A 26,086-nucleotide genomic window follows, 5' to 3' on the forward strand; every position below is an offset into this window, starting at 1 on the left:
AAGAACACCGTGAACACGCTACACATGCTACCGTGTAGCGTGTTCACGGTGTTCTTCGGTTGCTAAGCAACATAATGGACACAGATTAAGGAATCGCATGGGCACAGGGAGGGTTTATTATTTATTCATCGTTAATGTCATTTTTAATGAGCAGTGCTGGATTTTATTTCATTTTCTTCTGTTCACTGATTTTCAAAAGAAAAAACATAAAACACTCGAATTTCACAATCGGTTGGTTTGCTAGCAGTGTGTTGGGTGATGAAGCTGAACCATTGGCACTACATCACTTGTGATTTGTGTTTTATATTGTTACAGTTTCACCACATTACTGATATTTAGGGGTCTAAGCTCCACAACAATGCAGGATTAATGAATTTAGAAACAGGTTCAGAAATGGTTTCATTTATAAATGGAAATAATGTACAAGTAAATTTATACTGAATTAGAAATGATGACACAACCCAGCCATTAGGGGGGCACAAGCCAGTGTACTCTTAGTGCCGGTCCCAAGCCCGGGTAAATGGGGAGGGTTGCGTTAGGAAGGGCATCCAGCGTAAAACATGTGCCAAATCAAATATGCGGATCACAAATGAGAATTTTATACCGGATCGGTCGAGGCCCGGGTTAACAACGACCGCCACAGGTATCGTTAGCCGACAGGGTACCGGTGGAAATTGGGCTACTGTTGGCCGAAGGAGGAGAAGGAGAGGAGGAAGACGTCTACAGAGACGGCGGGAAAAGGAGCAGTGTAGGAGAGTAGAGGTTCGGGTTGGTACTTTAAATGTTGGTACTATGACGGGTAAAGGGAGAGAGGTAGCTGATATGATGGAGAGGAGAAAGGTAGATATGCTGTGTGTTCAGGAGACCAAGTGGAAAGGGAGTAAGGCCAGGAACATTGGAGGTGGGTTTAAACTGTTTTATCATGGTGTGGATGGAAAGAGAAATGGTGTAGGGGTGATTCTGAAGGAAGAGTACAGTAAGAATGTAGTGGAGGTGAAGAGAGTTTCTGATAGGGTGATGATCGTGAAGGTGGAGGTTGAAGGGATGATGATAAATGTCATCAGTGCCTATGCTCCACAAGTTGGCTGTGAGATGGAGGAGAAGGAAAGATTCTGGAGTGAATTAGATGAAGTGGTAGATGGTGTACCTAGGAAAGAACGATTGGTGATTGGGGCAGACTTTAATGGGCATGTAGGTGAAGGGAACAGAGGTGATGAGGAGGTGATGGTAGGTATGGTTTCAAGGAGAGGAATGTGGAAGGGCAGATGGTGGTAGATTTTGCTAAAAGGATGGAAATGGCAGTGGTGCACACGTATTTTAAGAAGAAGGAGGATCATAGGGTGACGTATAAGAGTGGAGGAAGGTGCACACAGGTGGATTATGTTCTGTGTAGGAGATGCAACCTGAAGGTGATTGGAGACTGTAAGGTGTTGGCGGGGGACAGTGTAGCTAGACAGCATCGGATGGTGGTCTGTAGGATGGTTTTGGAGGCGAAGAAGAAGAGGAGGAAAGTAGGGATTGAAAGAAGAATAAGATGGTGGAAACTGAAGGAGGAAGAGTGTAGTGTGAGGTTCAGGGAAGAGGTCAGACAGGGGCTTGGTGGTGGTGAAGAGGTGCCGGATGATTGGGCAACTACTGCAGGAGCGATGAGGGAGGCAGCTAGAAAAGTACTTGGTGTGACATCTGGAAATAGAAAGCAAGACAAGGAGACGTGGTGGTGGAATGAGGAAGTGCAGGAGAGCATTAGGGGAAAGAGGTTGGCAAAACAGAAGTGGGATCGACAGAGTGATGAGAAAAGTAGGCAGGAGTACAAGGAGATGCGGCAGCAGGTAAAAAGGGATGTGGCGAAAGCCAAGGAAAAGGCATATGAGGAGCTGTATAAGAGGTTGGACACTAAGGAAGGAGAAAAGGATTTGTACCGATTGGCCAGGCAGAGGGACCGAGCTGGGAAGGATGTACTGCAAGTTAGAGCAATAAAGGATGGAGAGGAAAATGTGTTGACTAATGAGGAGAGTGTGTTGAGAAGATGGAGGGAGTATTTTGAGCAGCTGATGAATGAGGAAAATCAGAGAGAGAGAAGGTTGGAGGATGTGGAGTTGGTGAAGCAGGATGTAGATAGGATTAGTAAGGAGGAAGTGAGAGCAGCGATTAAGAGGATGAAGAATGGAAAGTCGGTTGGACCAGATGACATACCGGTAGAAGCGTGTAGATGTTTAGGAGAGATGGCAGTGGAGTTTTTAACCAGATTGTTTAACAGGATTCTGGAAGGGGAGAGGATGCCTGAGGAATGGAGAAGGAGTGTGCTGGTACCGATCTTTAAACATAAGGGAGATGTGCAGACCTGCAGTAACTACAGGGGAATTAAGTTGATCAGTCACACCATGAAGTTATGGGAAAGAGTAGTGGAAGCCAGGCTGAGAGAAGAGGTGACCATCTGTGAGCAACAGTATGGTTTCATGCCGAGGAAGAGCACCACAGATGCCTTATTTGCTTTGAGGATGTTGATGGAGAAGTATAGAGAAGGACAGAAGGAGCTGCATTGTGTATTTGTGGATTTAGAGAAAGCGTACGACAGGGTGCCGAGAGAGGAGTTGTGGTATTGTATGAGGAAGTCAGGTGTGTCAGAGAAGTATGTGAGGGTGGTGCAGGACATGTATGAGGACAGTGTGACGGCAGTGAAGTGTGCAGTAGGTACGACAGACTGGTTCAGGGTGAAGGTTGGACTGCATCAAGGATTGGCCCTGAGCCCTTTCCTGTTTGCAGCGGTGATGGACAGGTTGACGGACGAGGTCAGACAGGAGTCTCCCTGGACTATGATGTTTGCAGATGATATTGTGATTTGTGGTGAGAGTAGAGAGCAGGTTGAGAAGAGCCTGGAGAGGTGGAGATATGCGCTGGAGAGAAGGGGAATGAAAGTCAGTAGGAGTAAGACAGAGTACATGTGTGTGAATGAGAGGGAGGGCAGTGGAGTGATGCGGTTGCAGGGAGAAGAGGTGGAGAAGGTGGAGGAGTTCAGGTACCTGGGGTCAACAGTGCAAAGTAATGGAGAGTGTGTTAGAGAAGTAAAGAAAAGAGTGCAGGCAGGGTGGAGTGGGTAGAGAAGAGTGACAGGAGTGATTTGTGATAGTAGGGTATCTGCAAGAATGAAAGGGAAAGTTTATAGGACTGTGGTGAGACCTGCGATGTTGTATGGATTAGAGACAGTGGCATTGAGTAAAAGACAGGAGATGGAGCTGGAGGTAGCAGAGCTGAAGATGTTAAGGTTTTCGTTGGGAGTGACGAGGATGGACAAGATTAGAAATGAGTTTATTAGAGGGACAGCACATGTAGGATGTTTTGGTGACAAGGTGAGGGAGGCGAGATTGAGATGGTTTGGACATGTGCAGAGAAGGGACACGAATTATATTGGTAGAAAAATGCTGAAGATGGAGCCATCAGGTAGGAGGAAAAGAGGAAGGCCAAGGAGGAGGTTCATGGATGTGGTGAGGGAAGACATGCAGGTAGCTGGTGTGAAAGAGGCAGATGTAAAGGACAGGGTGGTATGGAGACGGATGATCCGCTGTGGCCACCCCTAATAGGAGCAGCCGAAAGAAGAAGAAGAAGAAGAAGAAGAAGAAATGATGACACTCATTAGCAATAATAATTTGACTCTAAAAAGCTCTAATGACGCTCTTATAAGCACTAATAACACTCTTATAAGAATTAATAATACTCTCATTTGCACTAATGATTTTCTAATTTATATCCACAAATAATATAAACTCATACTCATGAGCTCATGATTCATACGCACTAATCATTCTCTCTGATACTCATGATTATTAATGATAATTCATGAATGGTAATGACACACCCATAAGCACTAATGACAATCTCATAAGCGCAAATAACACTCTCGCAAGCACTAATGACAATCTCATAAACACTAATGACACTCTAACAAGCACTAGTGACGCTCCTCATAAACATTAATGACACTATTATGCACTATAATATGCACCGACGGCCCCCCCATTAGCACCTTTGACACGTCCATATTCATAAATGACATTCATAAGCACTAATCATGTTCACAAGCATTATTGGCACTCCCATAAGCAATAATGACAATCTTATAAGCACTAATGGAAACTATACGCACTAATGACACTCCCATAAGCACTTATAGCACTCATAAGCACTAATGACACTGTAATAAGCACTAATAGCACTCATAAGCATTAACGACACTCGCATAAGCACTAACGACAATTCCCTAAACACTAATGACACTCTCATAAGAACTAATAACTCTTGTAAGCACTAATGACACTCCCATAAGCACTAATGACACTCCCATAAGCACTAATGACACTCCCATGAGCACTAATAACTCTTATAAGCACTAATGACACTCTCATAAGAACTAATAACTTTTAAAAGCACTAATGACACTCCCATAAGCACTAATGACACTCCCATGAGCACTAATAACTCTTATAAGCACCAATGACACTCCTATGAGCACTAATAACTCTTATAAGCACTAATGACACTCCCATGAGCACCAATGACACTCCTATGAGCACTAATAACTCTTATAAGCACTAATGACACTCCCATAAGCACTAATGACACTCCCATGAGCACTAATGACACTCCTATGAGCACTAATAACTCTTATAAGCACTAATGACACTCCCATAAGCACTAATGACACTCCCATGAGCACTAATACCACTCCCAAAAGCACCAATGACAGTAATTAGCACTAATGACACTCCTTTTAGCAATAGGTATACATTTATTATTGCTTATGATATTATAATGATCACTAATGACATGCTCATTAGCAGCAATGATACTCCCATTAGAATTGTTGGTACAGAAATAATAATTACTTCAGATTATTGTTTGTTTAAATTCTTGTATATTTAAAGCTGGAAATGTGGTTACAGCTTTTATTTACTGAATTTGTTAGAAAATTTATTATACATTTTTTTATTTAAAGAAAATAAATCTCATCAATCAAAAGGAAAAGTAATTATCGCTGAATAACTGAATGAGACTATCGCCGTCTCCTGTAGTCGGTCCTGTAGTTATGTTGCCATGTACAATTATTACATGCTTACTGTCTTTGAGCATTTTGTTGTTTTTGAAAATATTTCTGTCTTTTTCGGTGAGTAAAAGCACAGCTGGGACACTCCGCCATAATCCTATTACTTCCACAGATCCCATTTACGCAGAATGCACTCTCCGGCTCGCTAAAAGTGCACACTTTTCCAAATGGTTGCATCATTTGGGAGGTTGGAGGTCCGCATTTAGAAAGTAATGGCTGTTTACAAGCACTTTTTTTTATCACTCATGTGCCTTTGTTTGGTCTGCTATTGGCAAATTAATTATTGTGTGTGATAATCATCTGTAAAAGGTTTGCACGTTAACGTTCGCTCAGCCACACACATACACACAATAAAAAAAAGGGGAGAACAAAGAGAAAGAAATGAGCAGGGCTGATTGGTGCTAATTTATTTTGTGATGATGACAAGCGCTCTGGGGGAAAAAGAAAAAGAAAAACAAAAGGGGTCACCTGATGAACACAATCTGCCCGCTGTGATTACTTCCTCCCTGTGAAAGAGCTCTGATGTCTTAATGGATGTTGAGCCGCTACGGGGTTTAATCTCATCTCAGCGTCTAAACATGCCCACCGCGCATTGTTCCACCACCTGGCAACCGACTCGCCGGTTCGGGATCGAATCAAAAACGTGCGAAACGATTTCGAAAGCTGTGAAATGATAAGACAATGTTGACTGCAAGTGTGTCAGTGCCAGTTTTCTCAGTTTACAGGAATATAATTTTGCTCCCCAACGTCCGGCTTTTTGAAGTACTTTGAATTCTGGATTGTTATTGGTCAGAAGGCGGCGATGAATTTTCTATTAATACTCATCCAGAATTATATTACTGCACGCTCGTACTGATCACACTACATTGTTAAAAGTATTGGAACATCTGAATTTCCAGCCATATGTGTTTCTTTCCCAAACTATAGACACACAATTGTACAGGACGTCTTTGTATGCAATTTTCCCTTCATTTGAACCAGAAGATCCAAACTTGTTGCACATTTCTTGTGTGGTAACCTGCTCCCTAATGGAAGTCACATCTCTGCTAATGAAGTCGGGATCCCAAATACCACAGCACATTTTGAGAGATCTTCTGGAGTTTAGACCTTGATGGGTAGGAGGTTTCTTGGTGGCACAGGGAGGAACTCCAGTGTGGATTAGGAGAACCAAACCTGTTCCAAACCTGTGAAGATATGGGCTGGAGCAAAAGGTCTCCTGCTATAGAGCCTTCTCACCTGACCTGCATCACTACATGACTTTACTAACACCCTCTTGGCTAAACAGATCTACACAAAATCTCATTGGAACAGAACTTAGTGTGGAATGAGATGTTCAAAAAGAAGCACCAATCTTATGTTCAGGTGTCCACAAACTTTCATCCATATAATGGATGTCGCAGGTTGATTTGGAATAGATTTACAGAAGAAGTCTCCAGTGCCAGAACTTTGGTGGCAATAATGTGTGATGATCAGACGTCTGGGTCAGAGCATCTCCAAAACAGCCAATATGCTGCCCTACCAAAAGTGCTTCAATGAAGAACAACCAGTGACAGAAAGTACAAAGGCTCTGGGTGTGTGATGCTCTGGGTGATTTTCTGTTCGAAAACCTTGACTGTTACTTTGATGTTACTGACCACATTCCTTAACCTGGAGGTGTCCTCACCATCAAAATGCTGTTTCCTGCGCAACCAAACTGAAACAAACTTTTAAAGAATAGTTTGAGGAACATCATGAGTTCTGTGGGAGCCGAACTTGATTGAGCATTTCTTGGGACCTCACAACTTGGAGGATCTGCTGATCTGCTTGATCTCAAATAACACAGAACACTTCCAGAGGTCTTCTGGAGCTTAGATCTTTTTGGGTCCAAGTTCACAAGGAGGAACTCTATAATATTACGGTAGTTTTAATGTTCTAGCTGATCGGTGTAAATACAGAAGATCTTGTAGCACCTGTAGCAGTGATGGTACAAGCAGTGATCAAGGGGTAAAAACACAGACTTGACCAACTGCAGAGCTGAAAACCTTGAGGTGCTTCTGGAATATGAAAGAAGTGTATGTGGGAGGAAGAAGCCGAGGAGTTTAGTGGGTTTTTTGACGCCAGTGAAAGATTCTGAAAATCCCTATTAGCATACTGTTCTCTGTACAAGAACCTGGAGCGCTGGCACTTATGGAGTGTGTATATATATATATATATGTGTGTGTGTGTGTGTGTGTGTGTGTGTGTGTGTGTGTGTGTGTGAGACCAAGCTTCTGAAAGCTGTGTAGGCAGGAGGCAGACATTCAGACATCTCTGACTGAAAGAGGCTCCCATATTGCTTATTCTCTCTTCTGCTTTCTTTGTTGGGTTTGTCTCCAGACCTGAACATCCAGAACTCACAATACTGGTGTGTAGATCTTCAGACTTCTGTTTACAAAAAAGTAATATTAAAAGATCTGCTTAGCTCCTCCCATTTCCCCAGACTATTCCAAAATGAAAGTACATTTCACATCATCTTCCCTGATGAGTGATGCTGATTCACATAGAGAACGTAGCGATTGTTCCTCATCTATAAACACAAACACACAATAAAATCCAGAGATGTAAAATACAGACTGAAGACAAAACTACTGCTTTTATTCTTCGCTGATGATTTAAGTGAAGTTTTACATAAAATCACATCAGCCACTGAAACTATTCACAATAGAATAGCAATTGATCCACAACATGTTGTCCTGCTGCACTAGACAGACAGACAGACAGACAGACAGACAGACAGACAGATAGACAGACAGATAGATAGATAGATAGATAGATAGATAGATAGATAGATAGATAGATAGATAGATAGATAGATAGATAGATAGATAGATAGATAGATATTTGTTGACAGTCAGCACCTCCATATTATTGCAGGAGTGTAGAAGGTGAACTGCTGGGATGTAGCAGTAACATCTCAGGTCAGTGTGGACAGTAGAAAGCTTCTCAGTGTTTTACTACAATGGCCTCAGAAGACCAGATGTGCTGCTGTGATTAGCATTTCTGTGTTACTGTGATTAGCATGTTGTGATTAGCATTGCTGTGTTACTGTGATTAGCATGTTGTGATTAGCATTGCTGTGTTTGGCGTGTTGTGATTAGCATGTTTTGTTTAGCATTGCTGTGATTAGCATTGCTGTGTTACTGTGATTAGCATTGCTGTGTTTGGCATGTTGTGATTAGCATTGCTGTGTTTGGCGTGTTGTAATTATCATTGCTGTGTTTGGCATGTTGTGATTAGCATTGCTGTGTTTGACGTGTTGTGATTAGCATTGCTATGTTTGGCGTGTTGTGATTAGCATTGCTGTGTTACTGTGATTAGCATTGCCGTGTTTGGCGTGTTGTAATTATCATTGCTGTGTTTGGCATGTTGTGATTAGCATTGCTGTGTTTGACGTGTTGTGATTAGCATTGCTATGTTTGGCGTGTTGTGATTAGCATTGCTGTGTTACTGTGATTATCATTGCTGTGTTTGGCGTGTTGTGATTAGCATTGCTGTGTTTGGCATGTTGTGATTAGCATTGCTGTGTTTGACGTGTTGTGATTAGCATTGCTATGTTTGGCGTGTTGTGATTAGCATTGCTGTGTTACTGTGATTATCATTGCTGTGTTTGGCGTGTTGTGATTAGCATTGCTGTGTTACTGTGATTATCATTGCTGTGTTTGGCGTGTTGTGATTAGCATTGCTGTGTTACTGTGATTATCATTGCTGTGTTTGGCGTGTTGTGATTAGCATTGCTGTGTTACTGTGATTAGCATTGCTGTGTTTGGCGTGTTGTGATTAGCATTGCTGTGTTTGGCGTGTTGTGGTTAGCATTGCTGTAATTAGCGCTGTGCAGCTTCATCTGCTGGTATTTTTATTACTCGGAGCAGAGCAGAAGAAAGCAGAGAGGAAAATCCTCAGCCCTTTGAAACATCAGCGAGGGGATGATTCAGGTTTTATAAAGAATGCGGTTTGAGGGATTTGTATTGAATTTTAGTAGAAAAGCAGTGTGTGTGTGTGTGTGTGTGTGTGTGTGTGTGTGTGTGTGTGTGGCAGCTTTACAACTCATACTGTTTTTAAAACAGCTGGATCTGGAGCGGTCCTGCTTGAGGAATAAACAGCAGAAGCTGCATTTTTGGTCTTTTGAGAAAGCAGGTTTTTTTCTCTAACAGCTTTAAGAGGTTTGATTTTCATAATGATATCAATTAAGAATAAGTTCTAGAATGAGCTCTGGGCAGAAAACATGCTGACAGAGCAAAATAATCCACCAGCAGGAACATAGTAAGGTGTGTGAGAAGCTCAGTGGGCCTGAAGAACCTTCAGGAACATCTCAAATCCTTTAGAACAAAAGATTCCAGACTATTATGCTTCATGAGTCCTTCTGTCTTTCAATATGAGCATCATGAGAATTTCAAGGCTTCATTATACATCAACCGTCCATGTGCATCATCTTCATTCTCCTCCTCCTCCACCTCCTCATTATCATCATCTTCATAATCACCATAACCATAACAATAACCATTCTTCTCTGTAAAAGCTCAATCTCATGGTTCATTTAATGCAGAATTAGAGCCTCATCCTCATCATGCCTCACACAAACTTATTTCAAGAAGGAGCATTTTTTGTGGATTTAAAAGGATATTGAGGACACAAATCCCTCTGAGATGCCTTCACCCTGGAGAGGAAAAGTCCAAAATGTTTAATAGAAGATGCTTTTCAGAGGAACTGTGCTATTTTCTTCCTTGTTTCCCTTTAGGCTTCAGTACTAAGTGATCCAGTTAGAAGGTTCTTAGGTTTGAGGAAGAGTGTGGGTGGAATTCTAATGGTGAGGATCGGTGTGAATTGAATCTTTTCAGGGTGAGGAAGAGTGTGGATGCAACTCTTCCCAGGGTGAGGAACAGTGTGCATGGTGTTCTCAGGGTAAGGAACAGTGTGCATGGTGTTCTCAGGGTGAGGAACAGTGTGCATGGTTTTCATTTCTGGGTGAGGTACAGTGTGGATGTTTTTCTCAAGGTGAGGAGCAGTGTGGCTGGTGGTCTCAGGGTGAAGGAAATTGTGTATGGTGTTCTCAGGGTGAAGGACAGTTTGGATGGTGTTCTTGGGGTGGGGAAGAGTGCGAATGGAGTTCTTCTCAATGTGAGGATCAGTATGGATATTCTTCTCTGGGTGAAGAAAAGTATGAATGGTGTTCTCAGGGTGAGGAACAGTGTGGATGCAGTTCTTTGGCCAGAAAAGATTGTTGATGATGTTTTTCACAGGTTAAGGAACAGTGTGGATGGTGAACTTGTGAGAAAGAGTGTAAATAGATTTCTTCTCAGTGTAAGGAGCATGGTGCCTTGTGCTTTTATGATGGGAAACAGTGTGAATGGAGTTCTTCTCAGGGTGAAGTAAAGTGTGGATAGTGGACACAAGATAAAGAAAATTGTGAATTGGGTTTTTCTTAGGGCAAGGAACAGTGAAGCTGGTGGTCTCCTCACCCTGAGATCACAAGCCGTACTTCTCCTCACCCTGAGAGCACCATCGTACTTCTCCTCACCCTGAGAGCACCATCCGTACTTCTCCTTACCCTGAGAACACCATCAGTACTTCTCCTCACCCTGAGAACACAATCCGTACTTCTCCTCACCCTGAGAGCACAATCCGTACTTCTCCTCACCCTGAGAGCACAATCCGTACTTCTCCTCACCCTGAGAACACCATCAGTACTTCTCCTCACCCTGAGAACACAATCCGTACTTCTCCTCACCCTGAGAGCACCATCCGTACTTCTCCTCACCCTGAGAACACCATCCGTACCTCTCCTTACCCTTAGAGCACCATCCGTACTTCTTCTCACCCTGAGAACAAAATCGGTACTCCTCCTCACCCTGAGAACACCATCCGTACTTCTCCTTACCCTGAGAACACCATCCATACTTCTTCTGACCCTGAGAACACCATCCGTACTTCTTCTCACCCTGAGAACACCATCGGTACTCCTCCTTACCCTGAGAACACCATCCGTACTTCTCCTTACCCTGAGAACCCCATCCGTACTTCTTCTGACCCTGAGAACACCCTCCGTATTTCTCTTCACCCTGAGAACACTATCCGTACTTCTCCTCACCCTGAGAACACCATACACATTTTCCTTCACCCTGAGACCACCAGCTACACTGTTCCTTGCCCTAAGAAAAACCCAATTCACAATTTTCTTTATCTTGTGTCCACTATCCACACTTTACTTCACCCTGAGAAGAACTCCATTCACACTGTTTCCCATCATAAAAGCACAAGGCACCATGCTCCTTACACTGAGAAGAAATCTATTTACACTCTTTCTCACAAGTTCACCATCCACACTGTTCCTTAACCTGTGAAAAACATCATCAACAATCTTTTCTGGCCAAAGAACTGCATCCACACTGTTCCTCACCCTGAGAACACCATTCATACTTTTCTTCACCCAGAGAAGAATATCCATACTGATCCTCACATTGAGAAGAACTCCATTCGCACTCTATTTCCCACCCCAAGAACACCATCCAAACTGTCCTTCACCCTGAGAACACCATACACAATTTCCTTCACCCTGAGACCACCAGCCACACTGCTCCTCACCTTGAGAAAAACATCCACACTGTACCTCACCCAGAAATGAAAACCATGCACACTGTTCCTCACCCTGAGAACACCATGCACACTGTTCCTTACCCTGAGAACACCATGCACACTGTTCCTCACCCTGGGAAGAGTTGCATCCACACTCTTCCTCACCCTGAAAAGATTCAATTCACACCGATCCTCACCATTAGAATTCCACCCACACTCTTCCTCAAACCTAAGAACCTTCTAACTGGATCACTTAGTACTGAAGCCTAAAGGGAAACAAGGAAGAAAATAGCACAGTTCCTCTGAAAAGCATCTTCTATTAAACATTTTGGACTTTTCCTCTCCAGGGTGAAGGCATCTCAGAGGGATTTGTGTCCTCAATATCCTTTTAAATCCACAAAAAATGCTCCTTCTTGAAATAAGTTTGTGTGAGGCATGATGAGGATGAGGCACGGTTCTCAGGGTAAGGAGAAGTACGGATGGTGCTCTCAGGGTGAGGAGAGGTACGGATTGTGTTCTCAGGGTGAGGAGAAGTACGGACGGTGCTCTCAGGGTGAGGAGAAGTACGGACGGTGCTCTCAGGGTGAGGAGAAGTACGGACGGTGCTCTCAGGGTGAGGAGAAGTACGGACGGTGCTCTCAGGGTGAGGAGAAGTACGGACGGTGCTCTCAGGGTGAGGAGAAGTACGGACGGTGCTCTCAGGGTGAGGAGAAGTACGGACGGTGCTCTCAGGGTGAGGAGAAGTACGGACGGTGCTCTCAGGGTGAGGAGAAGTACGGACGGTGCTCTCAGGGTGAGGAGAAGTACGGACGGTGCTCTCAGGGTGAGGAGAAGTACGGACGGTGCTCTCAGGGTGAGGAGAAGTACGGACGCTGCTCTCAGGGTGAGGAGAAGTACGGACGGTACGGACGCTGCTCTCAGGGTGAGGAGAAGTACGGACGCTGCTCTCAGGGTGAGGAGAAGTACGGACGCTGCTCTCAGGGTGAGGAGAAGTACGGACGCTGCTCTCAGGGTGAGGAGAAGTACGGACGCTGCTCTCAGGGTGAGGAGAAGTACGGACGGTGTTTTCAAGATGAGGAGAAGTACGGATGGTGTTCTTAGGGTGAGGAGAAGTACGGATGGTGTTCTTAGGGTGAGGAGAAGTACGGATGGTGTTCTCAGGGTAAAGGACATTTTTAATGGTGTTCTCAAGGCGAGGAACAGTTTGAATGGTGTTCTCAGGTTGAGCAAAACTGTGGGTGATGTTTTCAGGTTAAAAAACAGTGAGTGGCGTTCTTCCTTTCCTTTTTTTTTTATTTTTTATCTTTATTCGGTATCTTCTACAGCATATATAGCATGTAGTTTTTGTCTTGAGATCACATCTAAATATTGCTTTCTGTCAGAACTTTCCGAACGATTACCGTGTTTGTATGAAGGGTGCCAATAGTTTTGCACATTGTGGTATTGGGTGAATATTAACAGCTCTGTACACTGATGATTTATGACTGTGACCATGTTTAGTGATTTTGCTGTCAGCTTAAGTGTGACAGAATCTTCTCTCTTTTTCTCTGTGTGTGTGTGTGTGTGTGTGTGTGTGTGTGTGTGTGTGTGTGTGTGTGTGTGTGTGTGTGTACACAGTTAAACCAACCGTCATCGACGTCGATATCTTCGTTAACAGCATCGGACCCGTCTCCTCGATAAATATGGTAAGTGTAATGGATTTCCACATGATCTACAGCTGTGTTTGTGTGTGTGTGTGTGTGTGTGTGTGTGTGTGTGTGTGTGTGTGTGTGTGTGTGTGTGTGTGTGTGTGTGTGTGTGTGAGGTGATTGCTGTGAGGTGCCCAAAGCCTGACCTTAGGGAAAACACTTAGATAGTTTGAAGAAAATAAAGTAGTAAAATCACATTATAGTCCATGCTGTGGGACACTGCAGAACATATGACAGGGTTCAGATCTACACTGAGCAGAACAAAACATCTGACCACCTAGTAGATAAATGTCTCACTTCCAGATTAGAAACCATTCAATATTGGATGCAATGGCATGCAATTTTCCCTTCACTTGAACTACAAGACCCAAACCTGTTCCAGCCTGAAGCCAGCTCCATGAAGATCTGCTATACATGGGTTGGAGTGAAAGATCTTCTACTATAGAGCTCCAACCCTGTTGAACAGCTTTTGGAATGAATGTGAACGCTACCTGCACTCCAGGCCTCCTCACCTTCTCACCTACATCAGTTCCTGACTTTACTAACACCATTATGGATGAATGAATCTCCACAAATCTAGGGGAACATCTTCCCAGAATGCTGGAAGTTGTTTAGGTGTGAAAAGTAGATTGTGATTGTCTGGAAGGAGTTCAGGTGTGAATAGTGGATTGTGATTGGCTGGAAGGATTTCAGGTGTGAATAGTGGATTGTGATTGGCTGGAAGGATTTCAGGTGTGAATAGTGGATTGTGATTGGCTGGAAGGAGTTCAGGTGTGAATAGTGGATTGTGATTGGCTGGAAGGAGTTCAGGTGTGAATAGTGGATTGTGATTGGCTGGAAGGATTTCAGGTGTGAATAGTGGATTGTGATTGGCTGGAAGGAGTTCAGGTGTGAATAGTGGATTGTGATTAGCTGGAAGAAGTTCAGATGTGAGTTCAGGGGTTGTCTGCGTTTGTCAGTTGAATGTAAATGAATGTTCTGCTTATAAACACCTGTAACCATAGTAAAGTCCAGGTCCATCCAGAGTGAGACGGTGATTGTACACGTTTCCTAATGATGTCACTGAGCTCCATGGAGGAGTTTTGCGTGTGGTGGAACTTCTATGGCAGAATGAATTTGGAGACGAACAGGAGCAGAAAATGTTCAAATGAGAAACGGAATGAAAAACAGCAGCAGGAACCAGTAACTCCAACAACTTCATTATTTGTGGAAACATGTACATCATTCATATAAATGTATCTTCTGGCACTACTTTATCTGTGTGTGTGATTCGTAACAGCAGAATTGGAGATGTAACAATTCCCACTTGGAAAGATTTTCTCAGTAATGTAACAAGTGAAGATGAGGAACAGAAGCAGTCTTTTTTTCCTCCGTTTCTCGTTTATAACTGCGGTACTCTGGAGGGGAATCGGATCATTTAAAGGGTAACGTGTTTAAACGGTATTAATGGCAAATTATTAGGAACGCTTTAAACTGCAAGCTGTGGAGGTTCATTATTTAACTTAATATTCCGTTACTCTGAGACATATCTCGTTATTTACGCTTAGTTTCTGTATGAAATTTTCGATTTGCTGATCACGTTTCCAGAATTTGATCGGCATGTATACGGGGGTGCAACTGCACATTTGCCGAAGGGGTTCGCAAGATCATGTTTGCCCACAAAAAGAGGGAAAAATAAAACCGGTGGTCCGTGACCCCTAGGGGTTTGCGGCGGTACTGCAGGGTCTCCTAATAATTAATGTTGGATCACATATAATTTTTTTTGTTAAGAAAAATAAACATGGGTAAAAACATCAAAGATAAAATATTCAATTTGAAAAATATAATTATTACATTAAAGTTCTATCAAACTTAAAGCTGATGGTTATGTAAATGTTTAATTGTCTGCCTGCAAATCTATTAAAATAACACAATCTGAACAACTTAATAAAATTGTGATTGTAATTGCAAAATATGTTTGTTACGATGCATAAATCTTTTTGGAAGGTTTGAAAATATATAGTAAAATATATGATGCAGGTACAACAACAACATAGTTCTAGTTGTCGTAGCACATTATAACTGGCGTAATACAATTGTTTTTTATTAATATCAGTGGTTACGTTTGGCACATTTTGTATCGGGGGTCCCTGCCACATGTCTATCGCCCAAGGGGTCCTTGACCTGAAAAACTTTAAGGACTTCTGCCCAGTACTGTTTGCAATTGCACCCCCTCCCCCCATTTATGGCGCCCACCATTTACTGCATATATACTGCAATACCCCAATTTTGCACCTCTGCATGCAAACATATATCGACTGCTAATTGACTTTAATCCGATCATCTCCTCCAATACCAACAAACAGAATAGAAATTACTTATAATGTGTGAACGTGATATTCTCAGTCATCTAGTTGGACACATCTGGCCAGACAACTTTTAACATTTCTTAATGCGAGCTTGGGAATATTTAATAATGCGTTCTGATTGGCTGACAAGCCAGCTCCATGAAGATCTGCTTTCCATGAGAAAGTTGGAGTGGAAGATCTCCTGCTATGCAGCTTCAACCTAATTAGCAAGAATAAATGTGAATGCTGACTGCACCCCAGGCCTCATCACCTTCTCACCTGCATCTCTTCACGACCTCACTAACACACTTGTAGCAAAGGCGAACTCAGTGTGGAGTCGGATGTTCAAAAGGAAGCACATAAGTTCCAAACATCTGTCCGTACTGGAAGGTGATGTCTTCCTGGAGAAGTGAAGGTTCTGCTAGTTTTGTCTGGAGGACAGACACATTTTTTTTCTGTGTAAAGAACACTTTGATTAATATGATGAGAAGTATCATCATCAATCTTCACAAATTTCACAACAGCAGGGATTATCAGGGATTTCAGGACACCTGTAGTTTACTGAGCGTCAGCTATTAGCTGTAATTCGAGTTAGTTGGTTTGTTTTTTGAGTTGATTGGTAACTCACTCAAACATTTCATTTATTGATATTATTGGATTTTGAATCAGTATCTAGAGCACTTATCTCCTCAAAATTTTTATTATTTATCATTTTATTCACATTCATGGCATCATAGTAGAACGCTTGTGCCTGAGAGATGGAGGGATCAGTCAAAAAAAAAGGACTTTGAGGTTGAGAGTAATTTTTGTGAATTTTTGTGATTTTTATGAAATTAGTTACATAATAACGCCACTTGTAATGTGACGCACACCTTCCAAAAAATTCTATTTTTGTCTACAAAATATTTGCCCAAAATCTTTGGAGATAATCGAGACGTTTTTTTTTGGCAGATGTGAGACAAGGCTTTGTGTTCACCTTCAACTCTTCCATGGGTGCCATTTTTGCACTGTGTCATTCTTATTGCTGGATCATGAGCACTGGCCTTATCTGATGCACATGAGGCCTGCAGGTCTTTAGATGTTGTTCTGGGTTCTGTAAGAGCTCCTGGGTGAGTCAACGTTGTGCTCTTGGAGTAATTTTGGAAGGCCTCACTGTGGTTCACAGTGGTTGTGAGTCCCAAAGCCTTAGAAATTTTTTTGTAAACCTTTTCCACACTTTGTATCTCATCTGTTCTTGAATTTCTTTAGATCACAACATGATGTGTTGCTTTTTGCAATCTTTTTGAGAGCCAGGCAGGTTTGGAGACTTCATTTTAAATTTCCTCGAGTTTGTGTAATGTTACATTTGCTAATAATTTAAGTGTGATAAATATACAAAAAATCAGGATGGGGCAAATACTTTTTTCACAGCACTGTGCATATATATATATATATTGTATATTGTATATCTGAGTGATCCTCATGTATATTTTTATTTTTGGTGCCTTTTCACCCCATTAATATCATCATGTTTTTCAGAAGATCCAGAGGTCCATGTGAATGAAAATGATCTCTACTGTACTTTTATTTTTTCGTTACTGAAACCAAAAGGAACTGATACTCAGTGTCTGGGTGAAGAACACTTTTAATCTGAACAGGAATGAATTTAAAATGGATTTTTGAGGTTCCTATGCAATGACTAAAGTAAGTTCCCTTCAAATTGGAGCTTGGAGAACTTTTTTATGGTTGCTCCCCTCTTCCATCCTAGTCCACATGGAACCCTGTTTCTGGGGTTTCTGTAGAACATGTTGATTAATGACCAAATAAGGAGTAAGCCATTCATTCTTTTTGGTGCGGTTACAGAAAAACAATCAATTACTTGTGGATGCAATTAAGTCTGTTTACTCCTTTTGGAAGTGTTTCTGCAGCACCAATATAGTTTCAGTATATTTTCTTCTTTTTCTTTCTTCTGCTCCCATTAGGGGTCTCCACAGCAGATCATCCATCTCTATATTACTCTGTTCTCTACATCTGCCTCTTTCAAACCAACTACCTGCATGTCTTCCCTCACCACATCCATAAACCTCCTTCTTGATCTTCTCTTCATATACCCCATGTCCCTCCACTGCACATCACCAACCATCTCTCTCACCTTGTCTCTAAAACGTCCTACCTGCATGGTCCCTCTAATAAACTCGTTTCTAATTCTGTCCATCTCTGTTCCAACTCCACAGCATTTTTAACTCCTCCACCTCCTCCATCTCACCTTTTTCAACGTCACCATTATTATCATTATTGTCTTCATCAAGATTTTCATCATCATCATCATCATCATCTTGTAGCTGGAGTTCACTCTGACCTGTACTGATTCTACTCTGCACATTAGAAGAATTGAAATCTCTGTGTTAAATCTGCTTGTATTGATTCGTGTGACACGGGACGGAGCTCAGGATGATGAAAGGATGCTTTTTTTCCCCTGAGGGATGTTTTTCTTCTTGCGTTCCAGACTTAAGCCTGCCATGATCAAAAGCCCATTTCAAAAGATTTAAAAGTTTCCAAGGTTGAAATTCTTTACAGTGTGAACGCAGCAGACGGCTGAACGCTGTACTATGAGTGTTTTCTTTGTCAGGGAATGAAATTTGTATAAAAATGATTGGACAGTATTTCACAGAACTCAGCAGATTTTTCTGGTGTTAGCTCAAGCTAGCTGCTTTGAAGTCTCACAGCCCACTTCCCAAAGTCCCACTAATCACTTCCTGGTGTTTCGCTTCTCATTTCCTAAAGTTTCACTACCCACTTCAAAAAGTTCCACTTTTCACTTCCTGAGGTTCCAAATCTCACCCACTTATTAAATTACCCACTTCTCTCTTTTCAAGCATTATTCATGTTCTAAATGAGTTCTGGGGTTCTGTGAAGATCCTCTCTGGGTTCCTGCAGCTTATAAACTTTTCACATTCACTTTAAGGTGAAGAAAATCACCGAATCCCGACTAATTGTAGTTAAAAAAATAATAACCTGAACCCTGACATTCACTCAATTATACAATAAGGCCAACACACACACACACACACACACACACACACACACACACACACACACACACACACACACACACACACACACACTATATTTGATTATACAGTGGGGGAAATAATTATCTGATCCCCTGCTGATTTACAAAAAAATGAACAGTTTTAATGGTGTGCTTTTATTTAAACAAAGAGACAGAATAGAAAAAAAAAATCATTAAAAAACACAAAAAAAAAGGTTATAAATTAATTTGTCCATTCCTGCATTGTGCAGGTCCACAATCTCGTCCCTGACGTCCTTTGACAGCTCTTTGGTCTTTCCCATGGTGGTGGAGAGGTTTGAATGGAAGAGGTTGATTCTGTGACTGGTGTGTTTTATACACATCATGAGTTGATATCAGGAGAACCTTCTTAGAGGTACAGGAATAATTTGGGTGTGTGGGAGTCAGAATTCTTGCTGGTTGGTACGGGAACAAATATTTATTTCACTCCATCAAATACAAATTAATTTATATATAATAAAAATGTGTTTTTTTGGATGGATATTCTGTTGTTTTGTTAAAATAAACCGACTAAAAATTCCAGACTGTTTATTTCTTTGTGATGGGGTGAATTTACTAAATCAGCAGGGGATCAAATAATTATTTCCCCCACTCTATAAGATTATTCCAGTGTGTTCTGCATGATGGGAGGAGATGTGGTATGTGTTATGAAGCTTTATAAATGCTACCCTGCAGTAAAGGAAGCAATTTGGTGAAGCGATCCACAGTGACACAATACGGTACAGGATTTTTTATTGATTTATTATTATTTTCTATATAAAGATAAAGTGTAGGTATTTGGCAACCTGACAAGAGAATCCCCAGACACCCCCAAAACGTATCTCTTGTCCCAGTGTCGATTTTCTAAAACATCTCACAATCGACTATCTCCATCATAACAACCCTCCAGGCTTTCAGTTCTCCGTCACCCAGCAGGAACGTTTCACAGGCTGATAAATGACACCTGTCATTAGAGCATATCAGGAGAACCCGTTTCTCCTGCAGGACAATGTCTGTCGTCTCCGAGACGCCGAGGAGAAGAGTGAGCTCGGAGTAAACCCTCGTTCCCTCTTTAAAAGGTCCAATAAGGGTCAGTGTCTGAAAATCAGTAGAACTGTCGTCTCTCTGCTCCTGATAAAAAAATAACTCGAATCATTATAACATAAATCACCAAAGATTAAACCATTATCCAGTCGGTCGATGTGGAGCTCAGTTCCGTTTAAAAATGCAACACTTTCTCTTTAAATAAAACAATGCGCTATTTTCTGCTGTGACATTACTCAGGATGAACAGTACCTCACACACACACACACACACACACACACACACACACACACACACACACACACACACACAGTACCCCACACACATACACAAAAAAAAAAACCCAGACACAAACTAATTCTACGAATTAGTAGCTCATACACACACACACACACACACACACAAACTAATCCTACGAATTAGAACCACACACACACACACACACACACACACACACACACACACAAACTAATCCTACAAATTAGTACCACACACACACATGCACACAGTACCTTACACAATTGTACCTCACACACACACACACATACATACACAGTAACACACACACACACACAAACTAACCCTACAGGTTCCATATCTCACTTCCCAGTTCTTGAGGTTCCACATCTTACTTTCTAAAATCCCAGTTTCCACTTCCCAGAGTTTCACTACACACTTCCCAAACATCAATTCCAACTTCCTGAAGTTTTACATTTCACTTCCCAAAGCTCCATTTTTCACTTCCCAAAGTCTGAGTACTCGTTTAATTTAGTCAATTATAGAATCGGACCAAGACACACACACACACACACACACACACACACACACACACACACACACATTATAGTTGACCCTATTTGGTACTGTATAGGTACAAAGAACACTCCAGGTCCATCTTATTTTTACTATGTGTGTGTGTGTGTGTGTGTGTGTGTGTGTGTGTGTGTGTGTGTGTGTGTGTGTGTGTAAGAGATAAACCAGCAGGTGTTTATGAATGAGTCATAGCGTGAAACAGAGATGTTCCTCATTAAGGCGCGGTGGTTTAAAAGGACAACTGCTGCTGCAACATGGCGGCGAAACACCTGCTATTTTTATCCGTCCGGATCACGCCGTGTCCATGGCAACGGCACCGAGTCAAGGAAATCCTTTAGCATGACACCTAGTGATAGGAGCAGCCTGGCAACACACACACACACACACACACACACACACACACACACACACACACACTTTATAGTCATATCCATTTAGTGAGACTCCCACTCACTTGGAGTTCTTTATAAAACAGGAACAGCAGGCGGCAGATCTCCATCATTCCCTCCTTTTTTCTCTCCCTCTTTTCTTTTCTCTTTCCTGCCTTCTTTCTTACGTTTTTTCTTTCTCCCTTGTGCATGTTTTTCACATTTATTTCCCTCCCTGCCTTTATTATTTGTGTCAGTCACTCGTTCCTTTCCTTTCTTCTTCTTTTCTCATTTCTTTTCTACTTATTTGTATTTATTTTTATCTTCTCTTCTTTTTCCTCTAACTGTTTGTTTGTGTTTCACTGTGAGAACTCCTGAGCTGTGTACTGATGATACGTGTGTGTGTGTGAGAGAGAAAGAAACAAAGAGAAAGAGATAGATAGATAGATAGATAGATAGATAGATAGATAGATAGATAGATAGATAGATAGATAGATAGATAGATAGATAGATAGATAGATAGAAGTGGTTAAAGTGTTGGACGTCAGATTAGAAGGTCATGAATTCATATCCCAGCACTACGAAGTTGCCTCTGCTGGGCCCCCGAGGAAGGCCCCTAACCATTTACATTTGCGGCATTTAGCAGACGCCCTTATCCAGAGCGATGTGCAAAAGTGCTTTGAGTCTCCAGTAATGAATAAATCTACACTGTACGCAAGATTACAAACTTAATATAAATATAACTCTTGAATTCTACAAACCTGGAAAGTGCTAATTTAAGTGTTTCAGGAAGATGAAGGTCTTCAATCGTCGCTTGAAGATAGTCAGGGACTCTGCTGTACGGACATCTAGGGGAAGTTCATTCCACCACCTCGGTGCCAGAACAGAGAAAAACCTTGAAGTGTACTTACCACTCATTCTGAGAGAAGGTGGTACCAGTGGAGCAGTGCTGGAGGATCTCAGACAGCGTGGTGCAGTGCGAGATGTGATGAGGTCACTGAGGTAAGATGGTGCTGGTCCATTTTTGGCCTTGTAGGCAAACATCAGTGTTTTGAATCTGATACGTGCAGCTACTGGACGCCAGTGGAGGGGCAGCAGTGGGATAGTGTGGGAGAACTTGGGCTGATTGAACACAAGTCATGCAGCTGCGTTTTGGATCATTTGCAGTGGATGAATAGCGTTCAGGGGAAGACCTGCCAGCAGAGAGTTGCAGTAGTCGAGTCTTGAAATGGTCAAACCATTCCAATGCTGTTCCGCAGATACCGAGACTCTTTAGGGTAGACGAGAGTCTTGTGGTTGACTGTGTCAAATGCTGCTGAAAGGTCCAGGAAGATAAGAACGGATGACTGATTGGCTGATTGAGCAGCATGCAGTTTCTCCGGAACAGCCAAAAGGGCCGTCTCTGTGGAATGTGCAGCTTTAAACCCAGACTGGTTCGGATCATGGAGGTTGTTCTGTGAGAGATAGACAGACTGTTGGTTAAAAACAGTGCGTTCCAGAGATTTAGAAAGAAAGGAGGGAAGTGATACCGGTCTGTAGTTGTATATGTCTGATGGGTCCAGAGCAGGTTTCTTTAAGGTTTCCTAACCCTCACCTGCTCTGGATAACGGCATCTGCCAAATGCTGCAACTGTAAACACAAGTTCCCAGATAAGGTGCCAAAACTTTTACGATATGAACAAAGGCAATTAGATTTGCTAAATACACTCTCTCACAAACACACACACACACACACACACACACACACACACACACACACACACACACACACACACACAGAAAGCAGTAAACAGCTGTATGACTCACACTGTGCAGGAATCATCTGTCAACTGCTGTTACTCTCTACAGTCTCCTGCCTTAATAATAATCGAGATGAGCATCGAGCTCTACATTCATATCATCATCACTAACACTGATCCTGCCCACAGCGTACCGCAAACACATCTATCAACAAACAAACAAACAAATGTGTGTGTACTCATAATAAGCACATAATAATAATAATAATAACCATGAATAAATACACCAGTAACATTAATGTAAAGTTAAAAGAATAAATATGTAATAATGTATTTATTACTAACAAAAGCAAACACAAATAAATGTTGGTATATAAATAAATACATAAATATAAAAAAGTACACATAATAACTACATCTGCATAATTATAGAAAAATAACATGAAATAATAATTAAACCGTGTTATACACAATGTTAATAATGCCAGCAAGGATAATGTAAAGACAAAATGATTTACAATTTGCATAAATAAAAGCTTATATATATATATATATTTCATTATAGCAAATAAAATGCATTATTAAATAAATAAATAAATCAACAATGGAATATGTTTGGAAAAAAACATTACAAATAAAGTAAACAACAGTAATTAATGTTAATTGAATAATTAATTCATTACAAATATTTGAAAATACTATACTAAATTAATTTTAAAATACTACTACTAATATTAATAATAATAATAATAATAATAATAATAATTTCAGGGAACTTTATATCTATATAAAAATGTTGGGGAAAGTTTTTGAACACTAAATAATTAAGTGACAAAAAATGAGAGTGTATGTTTTGTACAGAAACGTGTTTGAACCAATTTATTTTGGGTCTCAGTGTTCAGGTCGGGCTTCTGGAGCAAAACACTGATGGTATTAATTAATAAAATTTAATATTTTACCCAATATTTTCAGCAGATCCAGTTGACCTAGACCTTATTTGCAGATAATACTAAAAATAAAAAAGTAAATAAAAAAGTTTAGCTGGGGAATTTTGATTAGGTTTGGCAACCCATTCCACTTCTCATCAAACTGATCTTCTTTATTAACATATAAATATAAATATTATACATGTAAATATAACCTCCGGAACCTCCAGAGACAAACGATGTGATAAAATGCTGAACATGTGGTACATCTGAAACGCCTCGTCGTTTAACACTCAGCTCCTGATGAAGTATTAAACACAGCCCTGTTTTTTAGGTTTTTTCTCTGGTCAAGGCAGCATGCTGGAACTGCTCATGCTTAGATTGCTGTGGGGTCAGAACAGCGTGTGCAGATGTTACTGTAGAACCGTCTCTCACAGACCTATGGCCAATTTATTGTTCTGTCAGGATGAGATCTGACATGGACTTCATCTCAACCTGAAAAGCTTCTGGGAATAATTCTGACGATTTAGAACAAAATACACTGAATTAAATACTTATATACACATATGCACATGTACACAAGCGACACTATGTAAAACAACAAATAGTATGTGTTTCGTTTCAAACATCTTATTCCACATTTAATCTCCATTTCCTCTTTGCTCTTCCCAACCCCTGTTCATGATTCCTGTTTTGCCTGGATACACTGGATACCGGTTTGGACGCCGGACTGTCTTTTGGTTTTGCGTTGGCTCTGCGCTTTATTGTTTCGTTTTCCGGATTTGGAATTAATCACTGTTTTTTGGATTCTGATTTGGGTTCTTCCTGCATTGCTCTGTTATGGTTTTGGTTATGTGAGTTTTATGTTGGGTGGTAACATTATGGTTATGTTGGGGTTATGTCTGGGTTGTGTTGAGTTGTTATTTGAGGGTTATGTCAGGGTTTTCTCAAGGCTATTTTAGGAGGTTGTGTCAGGTTTATGTTAGGGGTTTTGTCAGGGTTATAATGGTGGTTATAAAGAGGGTTCCCTTTCAGGACCTCGAGCTGTGTCGGATCTATGCAATCTCTTCGCTCCTTGGACCTCAGAGTCCATCACGTGGTCTCGTTTATCAACCACCGGGGGGGGGGGGGGGGGGGGGGGTCTCTGTTCGAGCCCCCTGTACAGCTGTACAGCTCAGGGCACAGCTCAGAGGCTTGGGTCTCTCCACTGAGTTAGTAGAGACCATTCTCTAATCCAGAGCTCCCTCCACGAGGCGGTTGTATGCCACGAGATGGCATCTATTCACTGCGTGGTGCTCTCGGCACCAATTAGACCCAGTCCACTTCCCATTTTGTTCAGTGCTGGAGTTTCTGCAGGAGCACCATTAAAGTCTACGCGTCCGCCGTTTCGCCGTATCATGCTACCATGTCTGGGAATTCACTGGGCAGAGACTCACTCCTGACATGTTTTCTCTGCAGCACCAGGCTGAGGCCCCCGGTGCGTCCAAGAATGCCAGGGTGGGACCTGGCTGTAGTGTTGGAGGCTCTATCCAAGCCCCCCTTTGAGCCTTTGCCATCATGGAGGCACTTGTTCATCAAGACCACTTTCTTGTTGGCCATCTGCTCTCTAAGGAGAGTAAGTGATTTGCAGGCCCTTTCTGTGCCAAAGCGTTCCGAGGCAGCTCGAGTTCCTGAAAAGAAACGTCTCTAGGTTACATATGTAACCCTAGTTCCTTGAGGGAACAAGACGCTCCGTCTCTAGACACACCTCCAGCACCCCTTCAGCGCTTCCTCCACGGTTACAAAAGCTGAAGCTGGCTTCTCTCCAGGTGCGCTTTATACTCTCTGATCGTGACATCACCCCGCCAGTGCATGGACAACGCAGTTGTGTTCCCAAAGCGTTCCGACGCAGCATCTCATTCCCTCAGGGAACTAGGGTTACATATGTAACCTAGAGACGTTATGTTATGTTATGTTATGTTATGTTATGTGGTTATAAAAAGGGTTATGTTTGGTAATGTCAGTGTTATGTTGGGTGGTAAAAAAGAGGGTTATGTTTTGGTTATGTCAGGGTTATGTCAAGGTTCGGATAGTAGTTGTGTCAAGGTTATGTTGGGGGTTATATCAAGGCTATGTTGGGGGTTATATCAGGGTTATGTTGAGGGTTAAATCAGGGTTATGTTGGGGGCTATTTCAGGGTTATGTTGAGGGGTATGTCAGGGTTATGACACGATTATGTTAGGGTTATGTTAGGAGTTATGTTGGGGGTTATATCAGGGTTATGTTGGGGGTTATATTAGGGGTTATATTGGGGGTTATGTTGAGGCATTTATTGGGGGTTATGTTGGGGGTTATTTTAGGGTTATGTTGGGGGTTATATTGTGGGTTATGTTGGGGGTTATATTAGGGTTATGTTGGGGGTTATATTGTGGGTTATGTTGGGGGTTATATTTGGGGTTATATTAGGG

The 26,086-nt window shown here is 41.8% G+C and overlaps 3 protein-coding genes across 3 annotated transcripts in view; 1 reads left to right on the top strand and 2 right to left on the bottom strand.

Annotated features, from left to right (window-relative positions):
* atp10a (ATPase phospholipid transporting 10A) overlaps window positions 1–26,086 on the bottom strand; it is a 377,925-nt gene that overhangs the window by 271,880 nt on the left and 79,959 nt on the right. The gene's annotated exons all lie outside the window — the stretch shown is intronic.
* Window positions 1–26,086, bottom strand: part of oca2 (oculocutaneous albinism II) — a 370,587-nt gene that overhangs the window by 90,013 nt on the left and 254,488 nt on the right. The window lies entirely within an intron of this gene.
* gabrg3 (gamma-aminobutyric acid type A receptor subunit gamma3) overlaps window positions 1–26,086 on the top strand; it is a 130,796-nt gene that overhangs the window by 39,733 nt on the left and 64,977 nt on the right. Inside the window, exon 3 of the mRNA XM_083563379.1 lies at window positions 13,304–13,371. Coding sequence (XP_083419505.1) covers window positions 13,304–13,371 — 68 coding nt within the window. The remainder of the gene's footprint in view (window positions 1–13,303; window positions 13,372–26,086) is intronic.

This window comes from Silurus aristotelis, assembly GCF_946808225.1.
Source record: "Silurus aristotelis genome assembly, chromosome: 2".
Lineage (NCBI taxonomy): Eukaryota > Metazoa > Chordata > Actinopteri > Siluriformes > Siluridae > Silurus > Silurus aristotelis.